Source organism: Giraffa tippelskirchi, chromosome 6, assembly GCF_054371585.1.
Source record: "Giraffa tippelskirchi isolate mGirTip1 chromosome 6, T2T-mGirTip1v1.2.pri, whole genome shotgun sequence".
Classification (NCBI taxonomy): domain Eukaryota; kingdom Metazoa; phylum Chordata; class Mammalia; order Artiodactyla; family Giraffidae; genus Giraffa; species Giraffa tippelskirchi.
Window position 1 is genome coordinate 92,529,914 of NC_137280.1, and position 24,693 is coordinate 92,554,606.

The window sequence follows — 24,693 nt, forward strand, 5'->3', positions numbered from 1 at the left end:
GTCCGACTCTTTGCTACCCCATGGACTGCAGCCCACCAGGCTCCTCTGTCCATGGGATTTCCCAGGCAAGGATACTGGAGTGGGTTGCCATTTCGTTCTCTTCATTAAAGCCTTATGTGTCCCTATTAGTATAAGACAATAGAGCAATTTACTGCGGGGACAGAAAATACCCAGAGGATGTTAGAAGTGGTGCCAGCAATATATGTAGGACTTTGCACTGGTTTTTAATACCTCTGGGTGGGAAACTGAAGGATACTTCAGGTCCTCAGTAAGTGGCACCTGGTTAACCATCACTCTACACACAGATAGGGAAGGACCACAGGGATCAGGGGAGGAAGGCAGTCCTGGTGACAACTAACACACTCACTATGTAAAGCACTTGGCCATGTTCCGGCAGACACGTTCTCTCTCTTTTTTTAATTATTTATTTAATTTTTGGTTACATTCCGTCTTCATTGCTATGCACGGGTTTTTCTAGTTGTGGTGAGCAGGGGCTACTCTCTAGTTGCAGCGCTGGGGCTTCTCATTGCGGTGGCTTCTATTGTTGCAGACACAGACTTAGGCTCATGAGCTCAGTAGTTGCAGCTCTGAGGCTCTAAAGCTGAGGCTCTGTAATTGTGGCACTCAAGCTTAGTTGCCCTGGGGCATGTGGAATCTTCCCAGACCAGGGATCGAACCCATATTTCCTGCACTGGCAGGCGGATTCTTATCTACTATACCACCAGGGAAGTCCTCTCTTGATGAATTCTAAAGCTAACCCCAGAGGAAGCAGATAAATAAAATGGTCTATGCCCATTTTTGTGATGAGCAATTCAAGATTCACACAGAATGAGTTGTAAGGGGTAACTGAGATTTCAACCCAGCAATTAAAGGCAAAGTTTATGCTGTAACTATGTTACAGTTTCTCCACCTCTGTTTTTTCAAAAACATACCTAACGAAGAAGCAGATGAATGTGACTTAAATAAGGAAACAATGAAATAATGTCCATGTGGTGACAACCCGGAGGAAGCTTGCTAAATATGGTTTTCTTCATTCACTCCTGCAGCACCTATCTGCTGAAAACCTGTTTCTGCTGTTCCAGGAACTGGAAGTGCTTAAAAGAATATTATACAGACTGCCCTGGGTCTCAGAGACTATAGTTGCTATTAACTACTCAAATCAACTGAAGGTATAACTGAGGAGGATATCTCAGTTAGTTAAGGGCAGTGTCAAAGGCTAGAAGAAATCATAAAAAAACAAGCTACTTGACTAAGCCTGGGACAGTCAAGAAGGGCTTCCCAGAGGAGGTGATGCCAGGACTAAAACCTACACAAACAGAGCAATAAGAATTATTCTGTTGTGCCTACTTCATTGGAAGGTCAAGAGTGACAGCAAGCTACAGCTCATCGCTATAGGTCACCAGGGTGTGTAGGGTCTAGAATAGCCTTATCTGATAGAAACATAATAGAATTTTAAATTTTCTCTAAAAAAGTAAAAAAGAAACACTGAAATTAAATATACTTAATCCAATGTATCCAAAAATTTCACTTCAGCATGTAAACAATACTAAAAAAAAAAAAAAACTGCAAGATTTTTTTCACATTATGCCTCCCAAATGCCATGTGTCTTATACACTTGCAATATGTCTCAATTTAGATGCTAAATTTTAATCAGAAATACTCAATCAGTATATGCATATGCCACAAAATGAATCATTGAAAATGTAGTGTTCTTTATATCCTCCCCAAAAACAGTTGTTCAATAACAGAATCAAGTATTGATTTTCTGACATTTCAGTCAACTAAAGTTAAACAAGACTTTATGTTTACATTTTTCACATTTACATTTCAATGAGTTAAAGTCTGTGGTTGTTCAGTCTAAGTCGCGTCCGACGCTTTTTGACCTCATGGACTGCAGCACACTAGGCTTCCCTGTCCTCCACTATCTCCCTGAATTTTCTCAAACTCATGTCTACTGAGTCAGTGATGCCATCCAACCATCTCTTCCTCTGTTGCCCCCTTCTCCTTTTGCCTTCAATCTTTTCTAGCATCAGGGTCTTTTCCAATGAGTTGGCTCTTCTCATCAGGTGGCCAAAGTACTAGAGCTTCAGCATCAGTCCTTCCAATGAATGTTCAGGATTGATTTCCTTTAGGATTGACTGGTTTTATCTCCTTGCAGTCCAAGGGACTCTCAAGAGTCTTCTCCAGCACCACAGTTCAAAAGCATCAATTCTTCAGTACTCAGCCCTTGTCATGGTCCAACTCTCACATCCATACATCACTACCAGAAAAACCATAGCTTTGACTATACAGACTATTAAGGTAAAAATCTATTTGCCCTGGCCACAATTTCAAGAGCATCATGTGGATAGCGGCCACCATATTGGATAGTGCAACTATAGACTTTCCATCAAAGCAGACAGTGCTAGTCTTGAAGTTCCCCTCTTGGCCACAAGAATCTATGAATTTCACAGTTGGAGAGAAGACGGATACGAGAGCCGTCTTGGAAAGTGTCCCCTCTCCCCTGGTTTTCTCTTCACCATGAAAACAGCAAATAAGTACAGAGCATCTGTGAGGAAGATGTCTAGAAGATTCTGAAACTTCTTTACAGCGCTAAGAGTGATACTTTTTGCTTTCAAGCGTGTACGTTCTTCAAACATTCTTCAAATGCTTCCTGGTGGCCTCTTCCGGGGCCACACGTTCCTCTCTGCATTCTTTCCAGTCTTAACACTGCTTCTTCCAAAATTCAGGAGTCCTGGCCAACAAGTCTTGGGTTCAGGTGTCAGGCCACCACCCACACCAGTTTCAGGGCACGCTAGAAACCCAACAGATCTGGAAACTTCCCTAGTGGTCCAGTGGCTAAGACTCCACACTCCCAATCCAGGGGGCCTGGGCTCCATCCCCGATCTGGGAACTAGGTCCCACACACTGCAACTGAGAGTTCACGTGCCACAAGTAAAGATCCTGAGTGCCTCAACAAAGATGGAAGATCCCGTGTGGCGCAACTAAGAGCTGGTGCAGCCAAAAATAAAGAGATAATTTTTTAAAAAAGAGAGAGAGAGAGAAACACAACAGATCTGGCCTCCCACTCCAGCACGGGCACCTGCCAACAGTATAATCCTGAGTCATATATTTAATGCCTGTGTGCCTCAGTTTCCTCATCTATAAATGATGATAGTCACGTGATGAAGGGTAGGAAGAATAGAGGAGAACCAGCGTCCAGCCATGTATACATATCAGTTCTTCACTCCAAGCTACTTGGAACCAATTCCCAGATTTATTCCCTTCAGAAATTAGAACTTGGGCACACCGAGGTGCCAGATACCCTTATGAGTCTCCACCTGCCTGCTCTTAAGACTGGCTCTTAAAACTGACTTCAGCCAGAACCTAGACAGCATATTAAAAAGCAGAGACATCACTTTGCTGACAAAGGTCTATATCGTCAAAGCTATGGTTTTTCCAGTAGTCATTACAGATAAGAGAGTTGGACCATAAAGAAGGCTGAGTGCCAAAGAATTGATGCTTTTGAATTGTGGTGCTGGAGAAGACTCTTGAGAGTCCCTTGGATATCAAACCAGTCATCCTAAAGGAAGTCAACTCTGAATATTCACTGGAAGCACTGATGCTAAAGCTGAAGCTCCAATACTTTGTCCACCTCTTGCAGAGAGTTGACTCATTGGAAAAGACCCTGATGCTGGGAAAGATCGAGGGCAGGAGGAGAAGGGGATGACAGAGGATGAGACGGTTGGATGGCATCACCGATTCAATGGACATGAACTTGGGCGAACTCCAGGAGATGGTGAGGGACAGGGAAGCCTGGTGTGCTGCAGTCCATGGGTCTCAAAGAGTTGGACATGACTTGGCAACTGAACAACAACAACAAAAGTGTGTGAGATGGATTCTGCTGGAAATGGCTGGACACAGAAGGGCAGTAAATACCCTGAGCTGTGAGATACACAAGATTGGGGTCTGGGCAACAGGCAAGACAAATCTGTCACCAAGACAGATTCCTCAAAGAGGAAAGAAACTGAGGCTCAGAAAGAAACATGTCCTCCTCCAGGTAACAAAGCCAGAAGGAGACAGAGCTGGGATTTAAACCCAGCATATTAGTCTGCTGCGCCATCCCTAACAAAACGACCACAGACCAGGTGGCTTAAACAAGAGGAATTTATTTTCTCCCAATTCTGGACGCCAGAAGTCCGAGATTAAGGTGTCAGCAGAACTGATTCTTTCTGAAGCCTCTCTCCTTGGCTTGTAGACGGCCGTCTTCTCCCTGTGTCCTCACATGCTCTACCCTCTGGGTGTGTCTGTGTCCTAATCTCCTCTTATAAAGATATCAGTCTTATCAGCAAATGGGCTTCCCAGGTGGCTCACTGCTAAAGAACCTACCTGCCAGTGCATGAGACGTGGACTCGATCCCTGGGTCAGGAAAATCCCCTGCAGGAGGAAACAGCAACCCAATCCAATGTTCTTGCTCAGGAAAACTCATGGACAGAGAAGCCTGGCTGGCAGCAGTCCATGGAGCCACAAAGAGAAGGACATGACTGAGCACATGACTTATTAGCTTAGAGGCCACGCTGATTATCTCATTTTACCTTGACTGCCTCTTTAAAGACCCAATCTCCAAAGACAGTCACATTCTGAGGTGTTAGAGGGTTGGGACTTCAACATGTGTGTTTGTGGATGGTGGGGGGACACAATTCAGTCCATCACACATAGGTCCTTAGGATTCCCACACCTGTGTCCTTAGCCATCACATAGCATTTCTCAAAATATTCAGTGGAGGTCTTCCCTGGTGGCTCAGTGGTAAAGAATCTGCCTGTCAATGCAGAAGGCATGGGTTCAATCCCTGATCTGGGAAGATCTCACATGCCTCAGAGCAACTAAGCCCATGTGTCACAACTACTGAACCTGTGCTCTAGATCCTGGAAGTCACAACTACTGAACCCACGAGCCACAACTGCTAAAGCCCAAGCGCCCTAGAATCCATGCTTCGCAACAAGAGAAGCCACTGTAACGAGAAGTCTGGGCACCGCAACTGGAGAGTACCCCCTGTTTACCAAAACAAGCAAAAAAAAGCCCACATAGCAACGAAGACCCAGCACAGCCATAAATAAATATTTTTAAAAATAGAGTATCTCTTCCTTTAATAAAAATTCTCTGTGGACCATCAGAATCACCTGGAGTGTTGGGGGAGGGGGAGGTGTATGTTAAAATGCAGATTCTTAGGCCAAACTCTGGATCAAATGAATCAATGTCTCTGGGAGCCCAGCCCATGAACCTGCATTTTAAATGAGGTGCTCAATGATATGACAGGGACTCACATAGGACAAACATACCATCCACCCAACCTGGGTCACCTCTCCAGCCCCACCTGTTCCTCTGAGCACTCTGTTCCAGGATCAATACCATTAGTTGCCTTCTTTGTGGTTGTTGGTTGTTGTTTTGTTTTTTAATTTACTTGGTTCCACCTGGTCTTAGTCGCAGCACATGTGATCTTTAGCTGCGGCATGTGGAATCTAGTTCCCTGAGCAAGGATCGAACCTGGGACCCCTGCATTGGGAGGTCGAGTCTTACCCACTCAACCACCAGGGAAGTCCCTCCTCATTCTGAGGCCACCAGTCCTATTGGTTTAGGACTGCCCTCTCATGACCTCATTTAACCTTAATTACTTCCTAAAAGCTCTCTCTCCAAATACAGCCACGTTGAGGAGTTAAGGTTTCAACCGATGAATGGGAAGCAGAGAGGTGGCAATTCAGACCACAACAGTTCTTTTCCCCTCCTTTCCAGGACGTGGCCACTCCGGGATAGACTGCTTCCTACTTTAGACAAACATGTATCAAGCCCTTCTCTGGACCCACACTTAAGAGTACGGTTTCATTTACTGTGTAGTTAGCGTTTCACCAGAACGCACCTCCACTGGGCAGACCAATGTCTGTGGGGACCCAGACAGATACACCCGGTCTGTGCTGAAAGGGAAGGAGAATGGGGTGGGTTATGAAGCCAGAGAGGGGAGGAAGGAGGTCTCTGACCCACTTCCATGAGGAGAAAGTAGGAATCCATGGGTGAAAAGAAGAAAGAAAAGTCCTTGGGGCACAGGAAGCAAACGCAAGCACATAAAGAAGAGAGAACCCCAAGGAAGTGCAGTCATGAAGTCAGGGAATTGAGACCACATGCTGCCCAGCTAAGGCCAGGCTCAACTTCCAGGGGGATGGGTTGATTGAGCTGGCAGCTGTAGACGGACCGAAGCAGCAAGTAGAAAAATCTCTCTGGTAGTAGGGAAGAGAAGGTATTGGACAGGACACTCTGGAACCACCTCTGTGGCTTGGCCTAGGGGGCCTGTCATGGGGTGGGTGCAGAAGGAAACAGACAAGACCGCAGAGTCATCTAAGGAACCAGCATCAGTGGGGACTCGGTTCCCAGGGAGATGGGGTGGGGGCGGGGGGTGAGGCACCATTGTTGATGAACCTGGAGAGGGCCAAATAGAACCAGTGGCAAGGACAACAGGCTCAGACTTGGGCACACTGAGTCTGTGGGGGCCTTTGGGATGCTCTGGGATGTGGACCCAGCGGGTGTTGGGAAGATGTAGACCTGGAGCTTGGGGCGAGGGGTGGATGCAGGCAGAAGTGATGACAGTATGTGATAAAACCAGGAGGATAAAAGGATAGAAGGGGTATGGAAGGTCTGGAGAGCACAGTATTTAAGACCAGGGAACCAGAGAGAGGATCAAAGACGCACAGTCACCCTGACACCATATCTTCCACAAGCTTCTCTGAAAGCTCCAGAACAGCTAGGCTAATCCCTCCAGTCAATTCCATACCTCTGTATAGACCACCCCAAGGACAACACCCATCAAACCACAAGGTTACAAGGGGCTTCCATGCCATTTCAAGAGTCCTACCTCCTCACATATACAGATGATGCCACAAAAGACACCAGAAAAAATACCAAGAGAAGTCTTGGGACTTTCCTGGACTCTGCCTGCCAATGCAGGGGACACGGGTTCGATCCCTGGTCCGGGAAGATCCCACGTGCCATGGAGCAACTACTGAACCCAAGTGTTGCAACTGCAGAAGCTTGCACACCCTAGAGCCTATGGTCCGCAACTAGAGAAGCCGCTGTGATGAGAAGCCAGCGCACGGCAACTAGAGAATAGCCCACATACAACAATTAAGACCCAGTGCAGTCAAAAATAAATAACACATTTTTTAAAAAGAAAACCAAGGGAAGTCTTGTAAGAACAACAACAACAAAAAAGTAGCAGATGTCTTCAATATGTAACTGGATATAATTAGGAAGAAACGTCTTGGTGAGAATTTATCCGTTTTCTGATCTCCTGCAAGGAAACCAGATCCATGGTTGAAAACAGATTAGCAACAAGAAGTCACAGAAAGGCCATCAGAAAACAGGGGGAGGCCTGCTTTCTTTATCCCTTTGTGTCCAACCACTACCTTTTTCCATACTCTTACTAAATACAGTTTTTCAAAAGTACCTATGTTTTCCACCTTCTCATAAAGTCATGGGAGAGAAGCAGGCACCTCCTGGTAACAGCCTGCTCTTCCTGAACACGAAACAGAAGGTACCCTCTCAACTTGATGGGACACCATCCCCTGAACGAACTGAAAGAAAGGCTCCGATTTGACATCAAATTTTAATTCTCATCAGTCTCCCTTGAACTCCAACTGGACCTCATATCCAGTCTGCACTGGGCAACACAGAACGAATCTCACTCTGCTGGAAACAAAATAGGTTTCTAGAAGCCCTGACAGCCACTGGGGAATGGCTCAGCACCAGGGTCAGCAGAACACAGGAGGACCTCCCTGCTCCTTGAAACACAAGCTAGGGGCTCTCTGCCATCTCTCATCTCTCAAGGGTTTCCCAGGTGGCTCAGTGGTAAAGAATCCACCTGCCAGTGCAGGAGATGTGGGTTTGATCCCTGGGTCAGGAAGATCCCCTGGAGGAGGAAATGGCAACCCACTCCAGTATTCTTGCCTGGGAAATCCCATGGAGCCTAGCGGGCTACAGTCCATGGGGTCGCAAAGAGTTGGACACGATGGAGTGACTGAACAACAAATGTGCACATATATAGAACTGAATTACTTTGCTGTACACCAGAAACTAACACAACATTGTGAACCAAGTATACTTCAATTAAAAAAGTTTTTTAAGGATGTTTGTCTTAATCTTTGGAGATTTATGAATCCACAACAGGAGAGATGCAATGAGAAGGCAAGATGTCACCTTGTTTGATCTGAGCTGGAACATGCCTGTCAGATGATCCCAAATTTTTGCCACTTGTGCCTCCTGGTGCATGTCCAGGAAAACCGTTAAAGCTCTGAGTATTTATTTTGGAATTACAAATGTGCTGTACTGTGCTTACTCACTCAGTCGTGTCTGACTCTGCGACCCCATGGACTACAGCCTGCCAGGCTCTTCTATCCATGGAGATTCTCCAGACAAGAATACTGGAGTGGGTTGCAATGCCCTCCTCCAGGGGATCTTCCCAACTCAGGGATCGAACCCAGGTCTCCCACATTGCAGACGGATTCTTTATCATCTGAGCCACCAGGGAAGCCAAATAAATTTTCACAAATAGGTGAATTCACAAATATGGAATCCAGAAATAATGAGAATCTTATGAGTACTGATGTTTTCAAGCTTAAGACTATTGATCCAATTATAAGATACTTATTAAAAATATTTATTCATTTATTTGGCTGCCCTGGGTCTTAATTGTGGCTTGTGGGATGTTTGCTTACAGCAGGCAGGATCTTAAGTCCCTGAACAGGGATCAAACCCAGGCCCCTTGCATTGGGACTATGGAGTCTTAGCCACTGGACCACCAGGGAAGTCACAGGAATTAAGACACTTTTAAAAGTCTAGCAAAAACTGTAGGGATACAAAGTGTGCCAGAGGTTTGAGGTGGGGATGGCATAACAATAAAGGGTTGGCTAGAAGGAGTTTGGGTGGTGGTAGATGGGACACTTCTGTGTCCTAACTGTGGGGACAGCTACACAATTCTATGCAGGGATTAAAATGTAAAAACTGTACACACACAAAAAAGTCAGATTTGCTGTACCACCATTTTTATAATAAAAATATTTAAAGATCCACACCAAACGGGGACTTCCCTGGAGGTCCACTGGTTAAGAATCTGCCTTCCAGTGCAGGGGATGCAGGTTTGATCCCTGGTCGGGAGAACTGAGATCCCACATGCTGCTGGGCGACTAAGCCCGTGTGCCACAACTAAAGAGAAGCCCATGCACCACAGCTAAGACCTGAAGCAGCCAAACAAAGAAATAAATATTTAAAACAGAACAAAAAGATACACACCAAAATAGCACACACACCTGTGTGTGTGTGTGTGTGTACGTGTGTGTGTGTATAAGCTCAGTCATGTCCAACTCTTTGTGACCTCAGGGGACTGTAACCTGCCAGGCTCCTCTGTCCATGGGATTATCTAGGCAAGAATACTGGTGTAGGTTGCCATTTCCTTCTCCAGGGCATCTTCCCGACCCAGGGATCAAACCTGTGTCTCCTGCATTGGCAGATGCATTCTTTGCCACTGAGCCACCTGGGAAGTCCAAACATAGCATAGTCATCTCCCAAGATTGAAACACAATGGTTTTAGGGACAAAAGGGAACTTTTATTTTTCCCCCTCTAAACTTGTGCAATTTTTTTTTTTTGCAATAAGAATGCACTGTTATTATTTTAATTTAAAAACCATAAATATGGTCCAATTGCAAAACATAAACCAAGTCACCCCCACTGTGTTCTTCATAGAAATTTACATAAGGGGTTCTCAAGAGGCCCCTCAAGTGGTATCTCCCAGCAGATACCACTTTCTCTTGGCACTGGAGACAGGGCTGATAGCACAGTCCTCATTCAATGCCAAGAAGACCGTTTAAACAAATAAATCCAAAGATCTCTCACACACACACACCCAAAGAAGGAACATCACTGTTATTTTCTCACCATCAGAACCCATACATTCAGCACAGCAAATGGTATCAGTTTCTTTAATAAGGCTTGCTCTGTAAAGGGAAAAACACAGTGTTTTTCCTGGGCATTTCATTTAACTTGATTCATTCAAAGTCATACCAGGGACCACACAAGCTATGAGGCATGTCATAACGATCCTCGAGGAGTTTGTTCTAAATCCAGAGTCGGCAAACTTTCTCTGGAAAGGGCCCAAGTGTAAATATTGTTGGGAGCCACGCGATCGCAACCGTTCAACTCTGCCCTTAGAGTACAAAAGCAGCCATAGAGGATGCGTGAACCAACGGGCATGGCGGCATGCCAATAAAACTTTATTTACAAAAACAGGCGTGGGCGGGCAGGGTTTGACCCCTGTTCTAAAGACTTTGACCACATATAAATTAAAAAGTGAGCGTGAGAGAGAGTCAGAGTAGGCAATGGCCGTCGATGAAGACCAAGATAATAACAGCCCGGAAAAGGAGCAGAGGAAAAGAAGAAAGAGGATGGGAGGAGCCAGGTACAGGTGAAAACTCACCAGGAGAGGGGAGGCAAAACCCAGAGAAGTCAACTGGGGTGAGGCTGCCATTGGGAGGTGAGGAACGACTTTTGCTAGCACCATGGGCGAAGCAATGGAGACACAAGCCAGATGCTGTGGGCAAAGCAGTGGGTGAAAGGTGAGAGAGCACGGGTGATGAATGCCCATTAGCGGCTGGAGGAGGCTTGACAGAGGAAGACAAAGGTGGGTGGTGGGTAGCGGGGCCCTGGGGAGTATTGAGTGTTTATAGGCTGAAAAGAAAAAGGCTCCTGGGCAGATGGAGATCCCTGAACAGAGGGAAGAGAGGAGGGGACCTAAGTGGATAAGTGTCCTGCATACTAAGTCACTTCAGTCATGTCTGACTCTTTATGATCCCATCGACTGCAGCTTGCCAGTGTCTTCTGTCCATGGGATTTCCCAGGCAAGCATACTGGAGCAGGTTGCCATGCCTTCCTCCAGGGGATCTTCCTGACCCAGGGATTGAACTCGCATCTCATATGTGTCTCCTGCATTGGCAGGTAGATTCTTTACCACTAGCACCAAAAGCAGTGGTTCTCAACTCAGAGGACAGTTGGTGGTGTCTGGAGACACTTTTTGGAGGTCATTACTTGGAGAGGGGCATTGCTACTGGTCAGAGACCACAGACAGTAAGCAACACCTTAAGAGACACAAGACAGCCCCCTGCAACCAAGAACTATCATAGATCAAGAACCTCATAGATCAAGAGCACAGAAATCGAGAAGGTCTATTCTAGCCAAAAAATAAAGGATGTCAGCGAGGAAGTGGGGACCCTCAGGGTGAGGCTCGCCCCCAGTGACCTCTATAAATGAGCAGGGCAGGGTCAAGGGGCAGGTCACCAGGAGGGAAGCAAAGACTAGGAAGAACCTCAGAGAACTGACCCAGAGAGCAGAAGTTCTGCTCTGAGGGTCCCGGAGTGCATCAGCATCAGAGAACCCACAAGAGAAACACCAGATTCCACCCTAGAGAGGTAAGGGGGATCCAAAAGCAACATCTAGCACCTCAACTCATCAATTCGCTGCCGCCGCCAAGACTCAGTTTCCACTATAATTAACCCCACTTTGCCTTCATTCTCTGACTTTGCAGTGCTCCTGGGTCATCTCGGGCCAGAGTGGGTCAACCCAAGGAGACATGGGAGGGAAAACCACTGCCCAGTTCAGCCAAGCCACAGAGACACCACGGGGGGGATGAAATGGGCAGGCACACACCACATGACATCGTGGAGAGAGTCCTTAGTCCTTCAAAATCCCACTCATCTCCCTCGACCCCACCCCCACCCCAGACAGAATGCCACACTGCTTGCTGCTAGAGATTAACCAATGATCCAGAAAGTTCCTCGCCCCTCCCCAAACCTCCAAAGGGCATCACATGTCATTTATTCGAGAGTATTTTGTTAACCTTTATACCACAGGGGTTGGGGCGGGGAGGCTCAGAGTCCCAAGAAGAACCTTCTGTTAAGAAACCTTTTATTAACAAACCGGGGTTCTCATCTCAGCACTGCCACCTCATTCAAGTTCCTCACCTTCAAAATGGATGATAAACCTTACCTCAGAGTGCTGTGGTAAGGATTAATTGAGATTATCAATGCAGAGTGTGTAGAATAGCGCCTGCAGAGACTTTGCTTATATTTGTGTCAGTTAGGTTTTATGTGGAGAATAAACGAGTCGTGACTTGGACTCCTGGGGAGAACAGGAAGGATAGGAGTTGAATCTAGAACAAATATTTAGGACTTTCCTGGTGGTCCAAGGGTGACAAATCCGCCTGCCAATGCTGAGGACAGGGGTTCGATCTCCAGCGTGGGAAGATCCCATGTGCTGCAGAGCAGGTAAGTCCGAGTGCCACAGCTACTGAGCCTGTGCTCTAGGGCCAGGGAGCCACAACTATTGAGCACACATGCCACAACTACTGAAGCCCGCGTGCCCTAGAGCCCGGACTCCACAATAAGAGAAGCCACCGGAATGAGAAGCCCGTGCATAGCAACTAGAGAGTAGCCTTGATCATTACACCTAGAGAAAAGCCCAGCACAGCAATGAAGACCCAGCACAGTCAAAATAAATAAATTTATCAAACATCTACTAGGTGTCTGGGACTGCTCTAGGCTCTGGAGCTGTGGCAGCGAACAAGAGAAACATAAGCCTCTCCCTAGTGGAAACTATAAACATGTAAGAAGTGGTAAATCCATCCACTGACCCCTGAAAGTGAAAGTCGTTCAGTCGTATCGGACTCTTTGGGACCCCATGGACTGTAGCCCACCAGGTTCCTCTATCCATGAGATTCTCCAGGCAAGAATACTGGAGTGGATAGCCATTCCCCTCTCCAGGGGATCTTCCTGATCCAGAGATCAAACCCAGGTTTCTACAGGCAGATTCTTTACCATATGAGCCACCAGGAAAGCCAGCCCAGGCACAAATCCACCATTAATTACTAAAGCTACCAGGAACAGAGGAGCAAGGAACCACATACATATACAGGTGTGCACGCACACACAGACACACATGCGCATGGGCGTGCAAAGCCTGATACAGATCTAACAGCTGGTCTGGGTTGTTTGTTTTTTTTTTTTTAAACAAGAGCCTAAATCCACTGCTACCCTTCCTTGGAGGAGCACCCACTGTATACCAGACACTCGGGTGCTTGGAGACCTTGCCTAATTGGCAAAGGTGCTCCACAAACCCGGTTTGTCAACTCCAGAGTCCCCACGTGCTTTCTCGTGCATCCCCACTCACCGACAGGCAACTCAGGAACTTCTGCTCCTTCCCTGCCTGACCCCTTCCTCATCGGGACTGATTTCCTTTTATGGAGAAATCTGAAGAAGTAACCCAACACATATTTTGAAAGCAGGGCCTCCGCCATCATGGTGGGAAACCCCAGATGTATTCTCTTCAAGGATTTTCCATCCTTGACCCGCAGCCAGAAAGACCTGCTGTCAAGCCCAAGGAAAATGCTGGGACTTGCCCCTCTCCCCATACCAGGGAGCTGCTAGCCCAGGGACACTCATGAGGGAGACTTGAGAAGGGAGGGGGTGCGGGGTGCTGGGCTGACCACAGGTTAGAGACCGCCTAGCCGACAGGTAAAACTGTGGAGGAGGGAGGTTACCAAGGGTTCCTGGGGCGTGGCAGCTGGGCAGAGGCCTGGGCCCTGGCACCATCAGAGAGATTTGTCTTCTCTCTAGCTCTGACTCTGGGGCAAGTGAATTCTGTGTCCTTCCTGAGCCTCAGTTTACTCCTCTATGAAATGGACCAACAACAGTATCAGCCTCCACGGGCTGCGGCAGAGATCCAGAGAGATAAGACCAGCCAGCCCGAGGCATCCGGTGACACTAGCTATAATAATCATAAAAGCTGACACTACTGCTACTACAGCTGCGCTGTTGCCAAAGGCTAGAGCTTGCCTCCGACATCTGGAAAGAGAATTCCAGAGTATAAACATGGAACTGAAGTCAGGGGTAGCCGTGGGTCTAGATACCAGAAAGAAAGGGGCGGGTTCTACAATTCCTCGCCCCCTGAGGGAGCGTCACCAAGCTATTGGGATCTCAAGGGACCACCCTGCCTTCGGTCAGTCACCCTCGATTCTCACTCCAAACCGTCTGTGTCCGGGGCATTTGGCTGTTCGAGAGTGTCCGATGACCCCACTTCTCGGAGGCGGCCCAGAGAGGACGCGTGTCCCGTCTCCGGAGCCAGGTGGTGGGCTCAGAGAGGCCGACACGAGGGTTCGAGGAGCGCTCTCGGGAGAGGCGCCCGCGGAGGGGCGGGCACTAGGGCAAGGTTCCTCCAGCCCGGGGCCCGCATGCGGATCGTGGAGCCGCAAGCCCAAGCGGGCAAAGGCCAAGGTCAGCGGCTTCCCGCCCCCCGCGAAGCCGGAGAAACGGTCCGGGCCACCAGCCCTCCGACGGAGGACGGCACTCTGTCCACAACGGGGGGTGGTTCCATTTTGGAAAAGGGTCCCCTCCCCACCCGCGCGGCTTCCCGCCTACTCCGGGACCCCCCAGACTCACCTTCTCCAGGGTACAGGTGGCCCGCGGCGCCCACCAGCAGCGCGGCGACGACCACCATCAGCAGCACGGCTGCCGCCCCCCGCCCGCCCCCGGCGCCCATGGCTGCGGGAGCGCGGGGTGCCGAAGGATCAGAGCGCGAGGCGCTGGCCGGCGGGGTGCATGCTCCGAAGCGGCCGCCCCAGAGGCGCTGGGGGTCGCGCGTCCTTCTCTTTCACGCGGGCCGCCCAAGGTCCCGCAGCCTGCGCCCGGGAGGACTCTAGAAACGGCCCCGGGAGGGGCGCGCGGCCTCCGCCGCTACGAATTCGGCAGCGCGGCCGGGTGGAGACGGTCCCGACTCCGGGCCCCCGCGGCCCGGGCCCCAGTCCCGACGATCTTAGGGCCCGGAGCCCCACGCTGCGCCCCCCTGACTCTAGGCTCTTGGCCCTGAGCACTCCGGAGCTCCGATCTTCGGACGCGCGGACAAACGGACGTGCGGACAGGCGGGCGGGCACCTGGCCTGGCGGGTGGCGGGCGGGCGGCGGGAGCCAGGGCTGCTCGGCCCGTAAACAACGCGGCCCGTCAGCTGGGCCCCGTTCGGGCCGCGGGAAAAGGCGGCGCGGATCTGGGCTCGGAAGGGACTCGGCGCCCGGCAGAGGCCCTAGAAGGGTGGAAGGAGGACGGGCAGGGGGGAGGCGCCGCCCCGCCCGCCCGCCAGTCTCCCTATCCTGGGCCCCGCGCTGGAGGCCCCCGTCGCGCCCTAGCCGAGGGGGCGCCCCAGATCGCTGCCCAGCCCTAGCACCCCGTACAGCCCCAGGACTCCTGTCTCAGAGCCCGGGAGCGCCCCAGATTGACCAACTCGGCAAGTCGGATCCCGTGTTTAAAACATTTTGCTAGTTTGTTCTTCGTGGGACTTTGGAAAATTCATTTTTTAAAAAAGATATTGCATTAAAATATTGTTTATCGTGGTTATTCGGCTTTTTGATTCTCCGTTAAATGTTGCGTTCACCTCCCCCTCGTCACAGTCTGGCCAGTGAGTTTGGCCCTGAGCGCCCCAGATGTCTTACCCCAGAGTGCACCCCCGCCCAGAGCCAGGCGCCTGGGGACAGCCACGTGCACGCGCGTGCTGCGTGCGCTCAAGTATTCGGTAGCCTGGGCCCCTCCGCACGATGCGTGGTTCAAGGTGGAGAAATGACCCCTAGGAGAAAGTGTAGAAACTCGCAAAAAAAAAAAAGTGCAAACCAGGCTTTGGAGATCTTGGGTAGGACACAGGTGGACACACCCAATTTTCAACACACAGACCGAGTCCATGTGTGTTCGAATGTCAGTCACATGACAGTGGCCACCTCGCCTTGCTGAAGAGGGGCCTTAAGTACAGAAAAGCCAGAACAGAGTGAGAATCTGGTCCCTCCACTTAAGACTTCCTGTGCAGCCTTGAATGAGTAATTTTACTCTCTCTCGATGGGCCTCATCTGTATGATGCATGTAAGGATACCTGCAGCTCAGATTTGGTGAGTTGTAAGGGCTTCCCAGGTGGCTCAGTGGTAAAGAATTTGCCCACCAATGCAGGAGACACAGGTTAGATTCCTGGGTCAGGAAGATCCCCTGGAGGAAGAAATGGCAACCCACTCCAGTGTTCTTGCCTGGAGAATCCCATGGACAGAGGAGCCTGGAGGGCTACAGTCCATGGGGTCGCAAAGAGTTTGACATCACTGAGCTCACGTGCGTACACACACACAAACACATACACAACACACACACACACGACTGAGCACGCATGCGCATGCACACAGTCTCACAGGAGAAATAAAGCATGACAAAGCACCCAGCACAACTGTTGGCTGAGGGCATTCATTCTTTCTTTCATCTATTAAACAAATATTAGTTTGCCAGTAGCTGGGCCCACTGTTCTTCTAACTCAAATCTATTCCTGCCTCCCTGCCCCTCTAGTGTCTGGCTCCACTTGTCTATTCCAATGAGCCTTCCCTGACCACACTTTGCAAACACTCCCTGTCCCCTCCTCCGTTTGTTCCTGTTCCGGAAAACACACTGGTGTCTCTACTTGAAATTCTGACTTATTGTATGTATTCACCCCTCCCCAGGAAGGCAGAAATCTTGTCCATCATGTTCAGTATTTTACACCCAGTGACTGACATATCCATTGCTTAATAAATATTTGTTGAGTGGAAAAATCAACATGCAGTAAGCAGTGGGGATTTGCAGGGAGCCAAATAAATACCATTCATTTCCTTGTAGACCTCACAACCCAGTGTGGGGAGAAAGCCAGTAAGTTACACATCAGATGTTTTATAAGGTGGGGCGGGGAGAGGCAGAAGGATTCTCTGAAGAGGTGATTTTGAACTGAAATCTGAGGAGGCAGAGCCAGCCCAGAGAAGCATCAAGAAAGTGTTCCGGGTGGAGGGAACGGCATGTGCAAAGGCCCAGAGGACAGGCCAGTGTTCTCACAACTGAGCCAGGCACTGTAGCTGGAGCAAAGAAAAAAAAGAGGAGAAGGAAATGGCTATCCACTTTCTTGTCTGGAAAATCCCATGGACAGAGGAGCCTGGCGTGCTACAGTCCATGGGGTCACAAAGAGTCGGACACAACTGAGTGACTGAACTGAACTGACTGAAAAGCCACCAACAGTTTCAGGCCGGTGGCATTTGTTAAATTCCAAGGGACATACTACCCTCTGGAAATCCTTCAGGATACAAGACCTCCACATAAAGTTGGGTGTAAAGTCAGAAGAATCATTGTAGTTGTGACTTACTGGGAGAAAATGAAGATACCTCCACTTCCAGAAGAAAAAAAAAACCTCATTATTTCTTCTGTAAGCTACCTCCCCCCACCCCCCCAAAAAATACCAGGATATAAAAAATGAAAGTCAACCTCTGCCTTTTCTTAAAAGCATTGGAGTGGAAGTAGAAAATCACCATTTGCTAATCTCCAAAATAATGGAGATGGCAAGAGCCATCAATGAACGCTTAAAGTGATGGTTGGAAGCTTGAAAAGTAATGGGGTATTTCCATGGTCTGCAAGTATCTCTCTGCAGCATGCTTGTCCAAAAAAAGAAAAATGGTAGCTTCATGAAAGAAAAACTTGGCTTAACAAAAAGATCAAAGTTACTCATGGATTTTCTTTTGTAATAAAATAAATTATTGGGACATTTGGGGAAGATTGAAAAGAGTCTATCAGTTCCACAGAGATACTGTATCAATATTAATTTTGATCCTTTTACTGAAGTGATGTAACAGAATGTCCTTGGCTTCAGGTAATAAACATCAAATGAAGTATGTAGGGGTTAAGGAACATAATATCTGCAACTTACTCTCAAATGGTTCAGAAAAAAAAGAAAGAGATGGAGAAAGAACAAAGCAGGTGTGATTTTTTAAAGTGTGATGAAATTGGTAAATCTGATAAAAAGTGTGTATATAAGGATTAATTGCACTATTTGTGCAACTTTTCTGGACATCTGTGCAGGTGTGTACTCAGTCACTCAGTCATATCTGACTCTTTGTGACCCCATGGACTGTAGCCCACCAGGCTCCTCTGTCCATTGGATTTTCCAGGCAAGAATACTGGAGCGGGTTGCCATTCCCTCCTCCAGGGGATCTTCCCAACCCAGGGATCCAGCCCACGTCTCCTAAGTCTCCTGCATTGGCAAGCAGATTCTTTACCACTGAGGATGTCTGACATCATGTCAAAATTATTAATAAAAGCTTTAATAGTTTTGAAAAACCACTTGGGACTTTCATTTGGCTTTGTTTTTCTTAGGTTGGCTTTGGTCTGACATTTAAACACATACCATACTTGAAGACATGATGGAAAGAGAGAGATCACTTCATGGTTCATGAGTATAAACACCAAACACTGTACTTTTGTTATGCATCGCGGAGGGCTTGGAGAGACACCACCACCACCTTGCTGGAGTCTTACTTTAGCAAGTCCCTTTGGGACAATCTTCCTCAATCTTGCGTTATGTTATGTTAATGTTTTCCGTTATGTTAAAGCAGGAAGCTCAGTGTAAAGCCTGACTCCTGTGTTGCCATGGAAACCTGCTTTAATAGAGTACATTTAGGAGTAGAGGGGGAAACTACAGATGGATCTGCCTTGCGGGTAACAGTGCAAAAACCCAGCAGCGAGAATTTACTAACAGAACCAGGCAGACTCTTGCGTGAACATGACACCCACACCAGAATCAAGTGGAACTTGGGCCAGGAGGGCAAAGAAGGCTCACCACTAGGAAGTCTAGTCATCAAGATCACTGTTGTCATAGATTCAGGGTACATGCTGCTGCTGCTGCTAAGTCGCTTCCGCGTGTCCAACTCTGTACGACCCCATAGACGGCAGCCCACCAGGCTCTTTCCGTCCATGGGATTTTCCAGGCAAGAGTACTGGAGTGGGATGCCATTGCCTTCTCCGAGCATCTCTATACTACTAAAAATGTGTTTTATGGAACTTCCCTGGTGGTTCAGTAGCTAAGACTCCACGCTCCCAATGTAGGGAGCCCAGGTTCAATCCCTGTTCAGGGAACTAGATGCCACATGACACAATTAAAGATCCTGCATGCTGCAACAAAGATCAAAGATCCAGAGTGCTGCAACTAAGACCTGGTGCAGCCAAACAAATAAATAAATATTTTTAGATGTATTTGATGAATTCCATAGCCGCTCAAAAAAGAAAGCATAAGACTCTGCAATATGGAAATTTTGTTTTATAATTGCAAAGTAGAGAACATCTCTTCAAGCAAGACGCAAATCTAAAATCTAAAAATAACAAATCTGGCTATGTAAACATTGAATTATATGAATAGTGAAATAAAATCCTGCATAAAACCGAACGTCAGATTTTTTTAAAGTGAGAAAACCATATGCAACTTAAGTGACAGATAAAGGGCATGCATTCTGGCATGTTACATAATGTGTAGTACATAATACTAATTTTTTCAGTGAGGAAAAAAAAGTCCAAACTTTTATTTGCCAAAATAAAAATGGCAAAGGACATGAATAGGCACAAAGACAGACCACTGAAAAGAAAAGAAAAAAAAGATGGAACACAAAAAATATTAAAATATATAAAAGGATGTTCAGCTTTCTTCATAGTTAGAGATATGCCCATGTCACTTTCAACTGAATTTGCCAACAGTCAGGAAAACGGTAACACAATGTGAAGACTTGTGAGAAAGCACGCACATAAACACTGGTATAAACACTGGTGGTCCAGTGGCTAAGACTCCATTCCTCCAACGCAGAAAGCCCAAGTTCCATCCCTGGTCAGGGAACTCGATCCCACCTGCTGCAACCAGGTTCTTATGCCTCAACTAAAACCCGGTGCAGCCAAATAAATATTTTTTAATTACATTAAGTATTTAAAAAAAAACCCACGGGTATAAATGAGTTCAGCCAATGAGGGGGGTAGATTTGGCAATGACTTTCAGCATATAAATTGTATTGATGCTTTTTCCCACTGGTCTCACTTCTAGGAAATTAGACGCTGCACAAATATTCTCCATGGGTGTAAAAAGAAGTATTCTCAAAGATAGCCTTTGCAACAAAGCCTGAAAGCAACCTAATTAACTTTTCCCCCAAGAAACAGGGGGACTTTTACATTCTCCTCAAAATGCCTCATCACTTCAAATATTTCAAAATTTCCTTGTCCTTTCTCTTTTCTTTCTTCTCTGATTCCACTCACATATGATTTACACTGACAAGTTATAGTAACTTCCAATATCCTCCTACTTTTTCCTGGGCTTTATTTTTCCTTTGAGATGATAAAGGCAGGGTGTGAAATTGATATAAAAACAGACATCTTATACTTACACAGCTTGATGTCTGCCCATCCTGTCCTCCTGGGGGGTTATTTCAACACTTCTACACAGCACTGTTATTCGTAAAATCTCCATGTCTGACCCTTAGTCAGATACACCCGACTATTGTTTTTGTTTCATTTTTATTGTGGTAAAATATATACAATATAGAATTCACCATTGAAACCCTCTTAAAGTGTACATTCAGTGACATTCAGTATGATGTTGTGCAACTTTTACCAGTATCTTGTTCCAAATTTTTTTCATCGTCCCAAAAGGAAACGCCATACCCATTAAGCAACCACTCTTCGTTCTCCCTCCCCTCAGCCCCTGGCAACTGCTAATCTACTTTCTGCCTACATGGATTGGTCTATCCTGCACATTTCCTATAAATAGGATCATATATTACATGACTTTGTGACTTCCACTACTTAGCATAATGTTTTCAAGGCTCATCCATATTGTAGCACGGATTAGTTGTTCAGTCACTAAGTCATGTCCTACCCTTTGTGACCTCATGGACTACAGGTACCAGGCTTCCCTGTGCTTCACTGTCTCTGGGAATTTGCTCAAATTCATGCCTGCTGAGTTGGTGATGCTATCTAAACATCTCATCCTCTGTCACTGCCTTCTCCTTTTGCCCTCAATCTTTCCCAGCATCAGGGTCTTTTCCAATGAGTTGGCTCTTCTCATCAGGTGGCCAAGGTATTGGAGCTTCAGCTTCATCATCAGTCCTTCCAATGGATATTCAGGGTTGATTTCCTTTAGGATCAACTGGTTTGATCTCACAGTCCAAAGGATTAGTTCTTCATTTTTTTATGGCTGAATGACATTCCATTATCAATAGATGTGGATATGGATTTTGAATCATCAGGCCCTTCCATCTTCCTATTTTGCACCCACACTTGAATCCACATTTTCCAAAATCTATAGCATGACTGAACTGCAACCCATGGGAATTTTTAACATTTATTTTGGCTGTGCTGGGTCTTAGTTGTGGCAAGCAAACTCTTAGTTTCATGTGGGATCTAGTTTCGTGACCAGGGATTGAATCAGAGCCCCTCCACTGGGGGTGCAGAATCTTAGCCACTGGACCACCAGGGAAGTCCCAGCTCCTGGGAATTTTTGAGTAATGGGCTTCTCCTGGTTTCTGAAGCATTGTCCAAATTGAGGCTTCATCTTAACCAGCTTCAGAGAATTTAGATTGTGGCTAAACTTAACAAATAAAATGCTAAAGAGATGGAAAAGCTGCTGAGACAAACTGTTTGTCCTGAATAAGACAAAAAATATTAAGAGAGTACCACCGACTAATCTGAACGTCTTACCACTGTGATGTTTCCGTCTCTCACCTCCTTCCTTCATCCCAGTGTAGTTTTCAAGAAAGATGAAAGACGAGAGGAAACTCATATAAAATATTTTTATTTCTCAGAAACATTTCCTTTCACTATTGCAAGGTCCAGGACTCTTTCCTACTGGCTGAGAGTGACAGTTACTTGAATCTAGGTAGAAAAAATTATATAAAAATTATAATTTAAAGAAAACTGTTTTCCAGACTCACAGACATATAAAACAGATAAGTGGTTGCCGAGGAGGACGGATGGAGTAGGAGTTTGGGATTATCAACTGCAAGCTATTACATATAGGATGGATAAATAGCTAGGTCCTACTGTATGTATAGCACAGGGAGCTATATTCAATATCCTGTGATAAACCACAATGGAAAAGAACATGAAAAAAAGATGTGTATGTATATATATATATGCACGTGTGTGTGTATTTCTGCTGTATAGCACAGGGATTCAGATATATGTATATATATCACATGCCACATGGCATGGCCAAAAAAAAAGGGCTTATTTCTGGATAAGAAAATAAGGATAGTCTAAGGACCATCCTTCCTCCTCCAAAAAAAAAAAAAAAAGAATTTCTAAATCCAATTTAAATAAAAATCTGTACCTAAAAGAATTTAGGAAAATTATTCTGATATTCATCTAGAAAGGGGTTTCTCAACCTCGGGATTTAGGGCCAGATCATTCTTTATTGCAAGGGCTGTATTATGCATTATAGGATATTTAGCAGCATCCTTGTTCTCTATGCCATTATATCACCTCATCTGTGACAACCATAACTGTCTGCAGACACAGCCAAGTGTTCCCTGGGGTGCACAATACTGACTGAGAATCACTGGTCTAAAAGAATAATTAAATCAGCATCAGGGGACTTCCCTGGCGATCCAGTGGTTGAGAATCCATCTTTCAATGCAGAGGTTGCAGGTTCCATCCCTGGCCAGGGAATTCAGATTCCATATGCAATGAGAAGGAAGATCTGGAAAAGATCTTTTACTGGGTAATCAGGAAAGCAGTAACACTCTCACACATCAAAATATTAAAATCTTATAAAGCTAAAAAGGGAATGAAATTGGGCAAATTCTGGGAGATAGTGAGGGACAGGGAGGCCTGGCGTGCTTGCAGTCCACGGGGTCCCAAAGAGTCAGATACGACTTAGCGACTGAACAACAACAACAAAGTTAAAGTAAGTTTGAATAGACCCAAGTGTAGTCAGTTTTATATCAGGAGTAACCTAGGAAGGTGCTCTCATTTTTAATCACTTTAAAGAATTTTTATTGAAGTATAGTTGATTTACAATCATTTATTTTTAAAGGTCACTCCCAGTCAGCTGAAAAAAGAGAAAAATCTTCATTCAATAAAAGTGGCCAGGATAATTGTTTAGTAATTTGAGAAGGATAATCTATAGTCTTTAGTGAATGGATTTAAAAGCTTAAAAAGTGTGTTTAAATGCAATTTACTAAATGGAGAATTTTAAATTGTTCTATTCTTCTGGAACAAACTAGAAGAATGTAGAATTGGGTATGTATCCATCTTTCCAGAGAGAGACCTTGCTAAGCCCTTGCTAAGTCACCAAAAACATGACAATAACAAGTTCAGGATTTCACTCCACGAAAATGAAAAGGTCGACATATTAAAAAAAAAGAAAAAAGAAAGAAATGGCCAAAATGAAAACACAAGTAACAGGGAGAGAAAATATATTCAACAAGCATGACACAAAAGAGGTTCATATCTGCCTTACAGAAAGGGTGGTTACAAATTGATAAAGGGGAAAGAAAGAGATCCTATTAGAGAATAAGCAAATGGTGTGAAGGGACTGTTCTCAGAAAATAAAACTGCCAAGGAGTCAAGGGTTCAGATTTACTCTTAAGCAGAGAAACAGCGTGAGTGAAAACAACTTAGGTGGGTGCCATCATTCACCTATGAAATTCACCAGTTTAAAACTAGGACACAAGGGACTTTCTGGGGAGTCCAGTGGTTAAGACTCTGCTCTCCCAATGCAGGGGGCACAGATTCAATCCCTGGTTGGGGAACTAAGATTCCCCCTTGCTGTCCTGAGCAGCCTAAAAAATAGAACAAAAAAAAGACCCAGAGATTACTGTGTGTGCGTGTGTGCGCTCAGTCATGTCGGACTCTTTATGACCCCATGGACTGTAGCCCACAAGACTCCTATGTCCATGGGATTTTCCCAGGCAACAATACTGGAGTGGGTTGCCATTCCTTCCTCCCAGGGATCTTCCCAACCCAGGGATTGAACCCAGTTCTCCTGCACTGCAGGCAGATTCTTTACCATCTGAGCTGTCAAATCATCACATTGCACACTTAAAATGTGTACCATCTTATTCATCCACTGCACCTCAATAAGCTGGGAAACAAATACTCTGCAGCTGGACAATGGTGATGGTTACATGATATTGAGAACGTTAATTTAGTGCACTGAACTGTACACCGTATGGCAGAAACCAACACAACCTTGTTAATATTAAAAAACAAGAAAGAAGTTTAAAAAACTTCCAAAAAATCAAGATGGTAAATTTCATGCTATATGTATTTTTTCTATGTTTTCTTTAAAAGAACAAAAAAAGTATAGCCCTGAGTGAAAGAATTCAGTCTGAAATGGCTACATATGATTCCAACTATGTGAACTTCATTTTGGAAAAGGCAAAATTATGAAGATAGAAGAGAAGATCGGTGGTTGCCAGGGGCTCAGGAGTGGGACTGGGAGAGAAGGAGGGAGGGTTGAAGAGGTGGAGCACAGGGGACTTTTTAGGGCTGTGAGACTATTCTATCTAATACTGGAATGATGGATTTGTGTCAAAACCAAAGAAGATGCAACACCAAGAGTGAACTCTTGGGCGAACGGCCAACTTGACTTCAATGTTGGCTCATCAGTGGTAGCAAACAGAATCCACTAGTGCAAGATGTTAATAATAAGGGAAATTGAGGGAGGGGGGAAAGAAGGTATCCGGAAACTATTTTTTGCTCAATTTTTCTATAAAGCTACTCTATGAAAGCATTTTTTAGAATGAAAGTATTTAAACTTTTAAAATATATTTAAAA

The 24,693-nt window shown here is 46.1% G+C and overlaps 1 protein-coding gene across 3 annotated transcripts in view; it reads right to left on the bottom strand.

The window, feature by feature from the left end:
- The window catches only part of INSR (insulin receptor), a 146,888-nt gene extending 131,551 nt beyond the window's left edge, over positions 1–15,337 (bottom strand). For all 3 annotated transcript variants that reach the window (XM_081498555.1, XM_081498554.1, XM_081498552.1), the window contains exon 1: positions 14,506–15,337. In XM_081498555.1, coding sequence (XP_081354681.1) covers positions 14,506–14,605 — 100 coding nt within the window. In that variant the 5' untranslated portion in view covers positions 14,606–15,337. The remainder of the gene's footprint in view (positions 1–14,505) is intronic.
- Between the last annotated feature and the right edge of the window lie 9,356 nt (positions 15,338–24,693).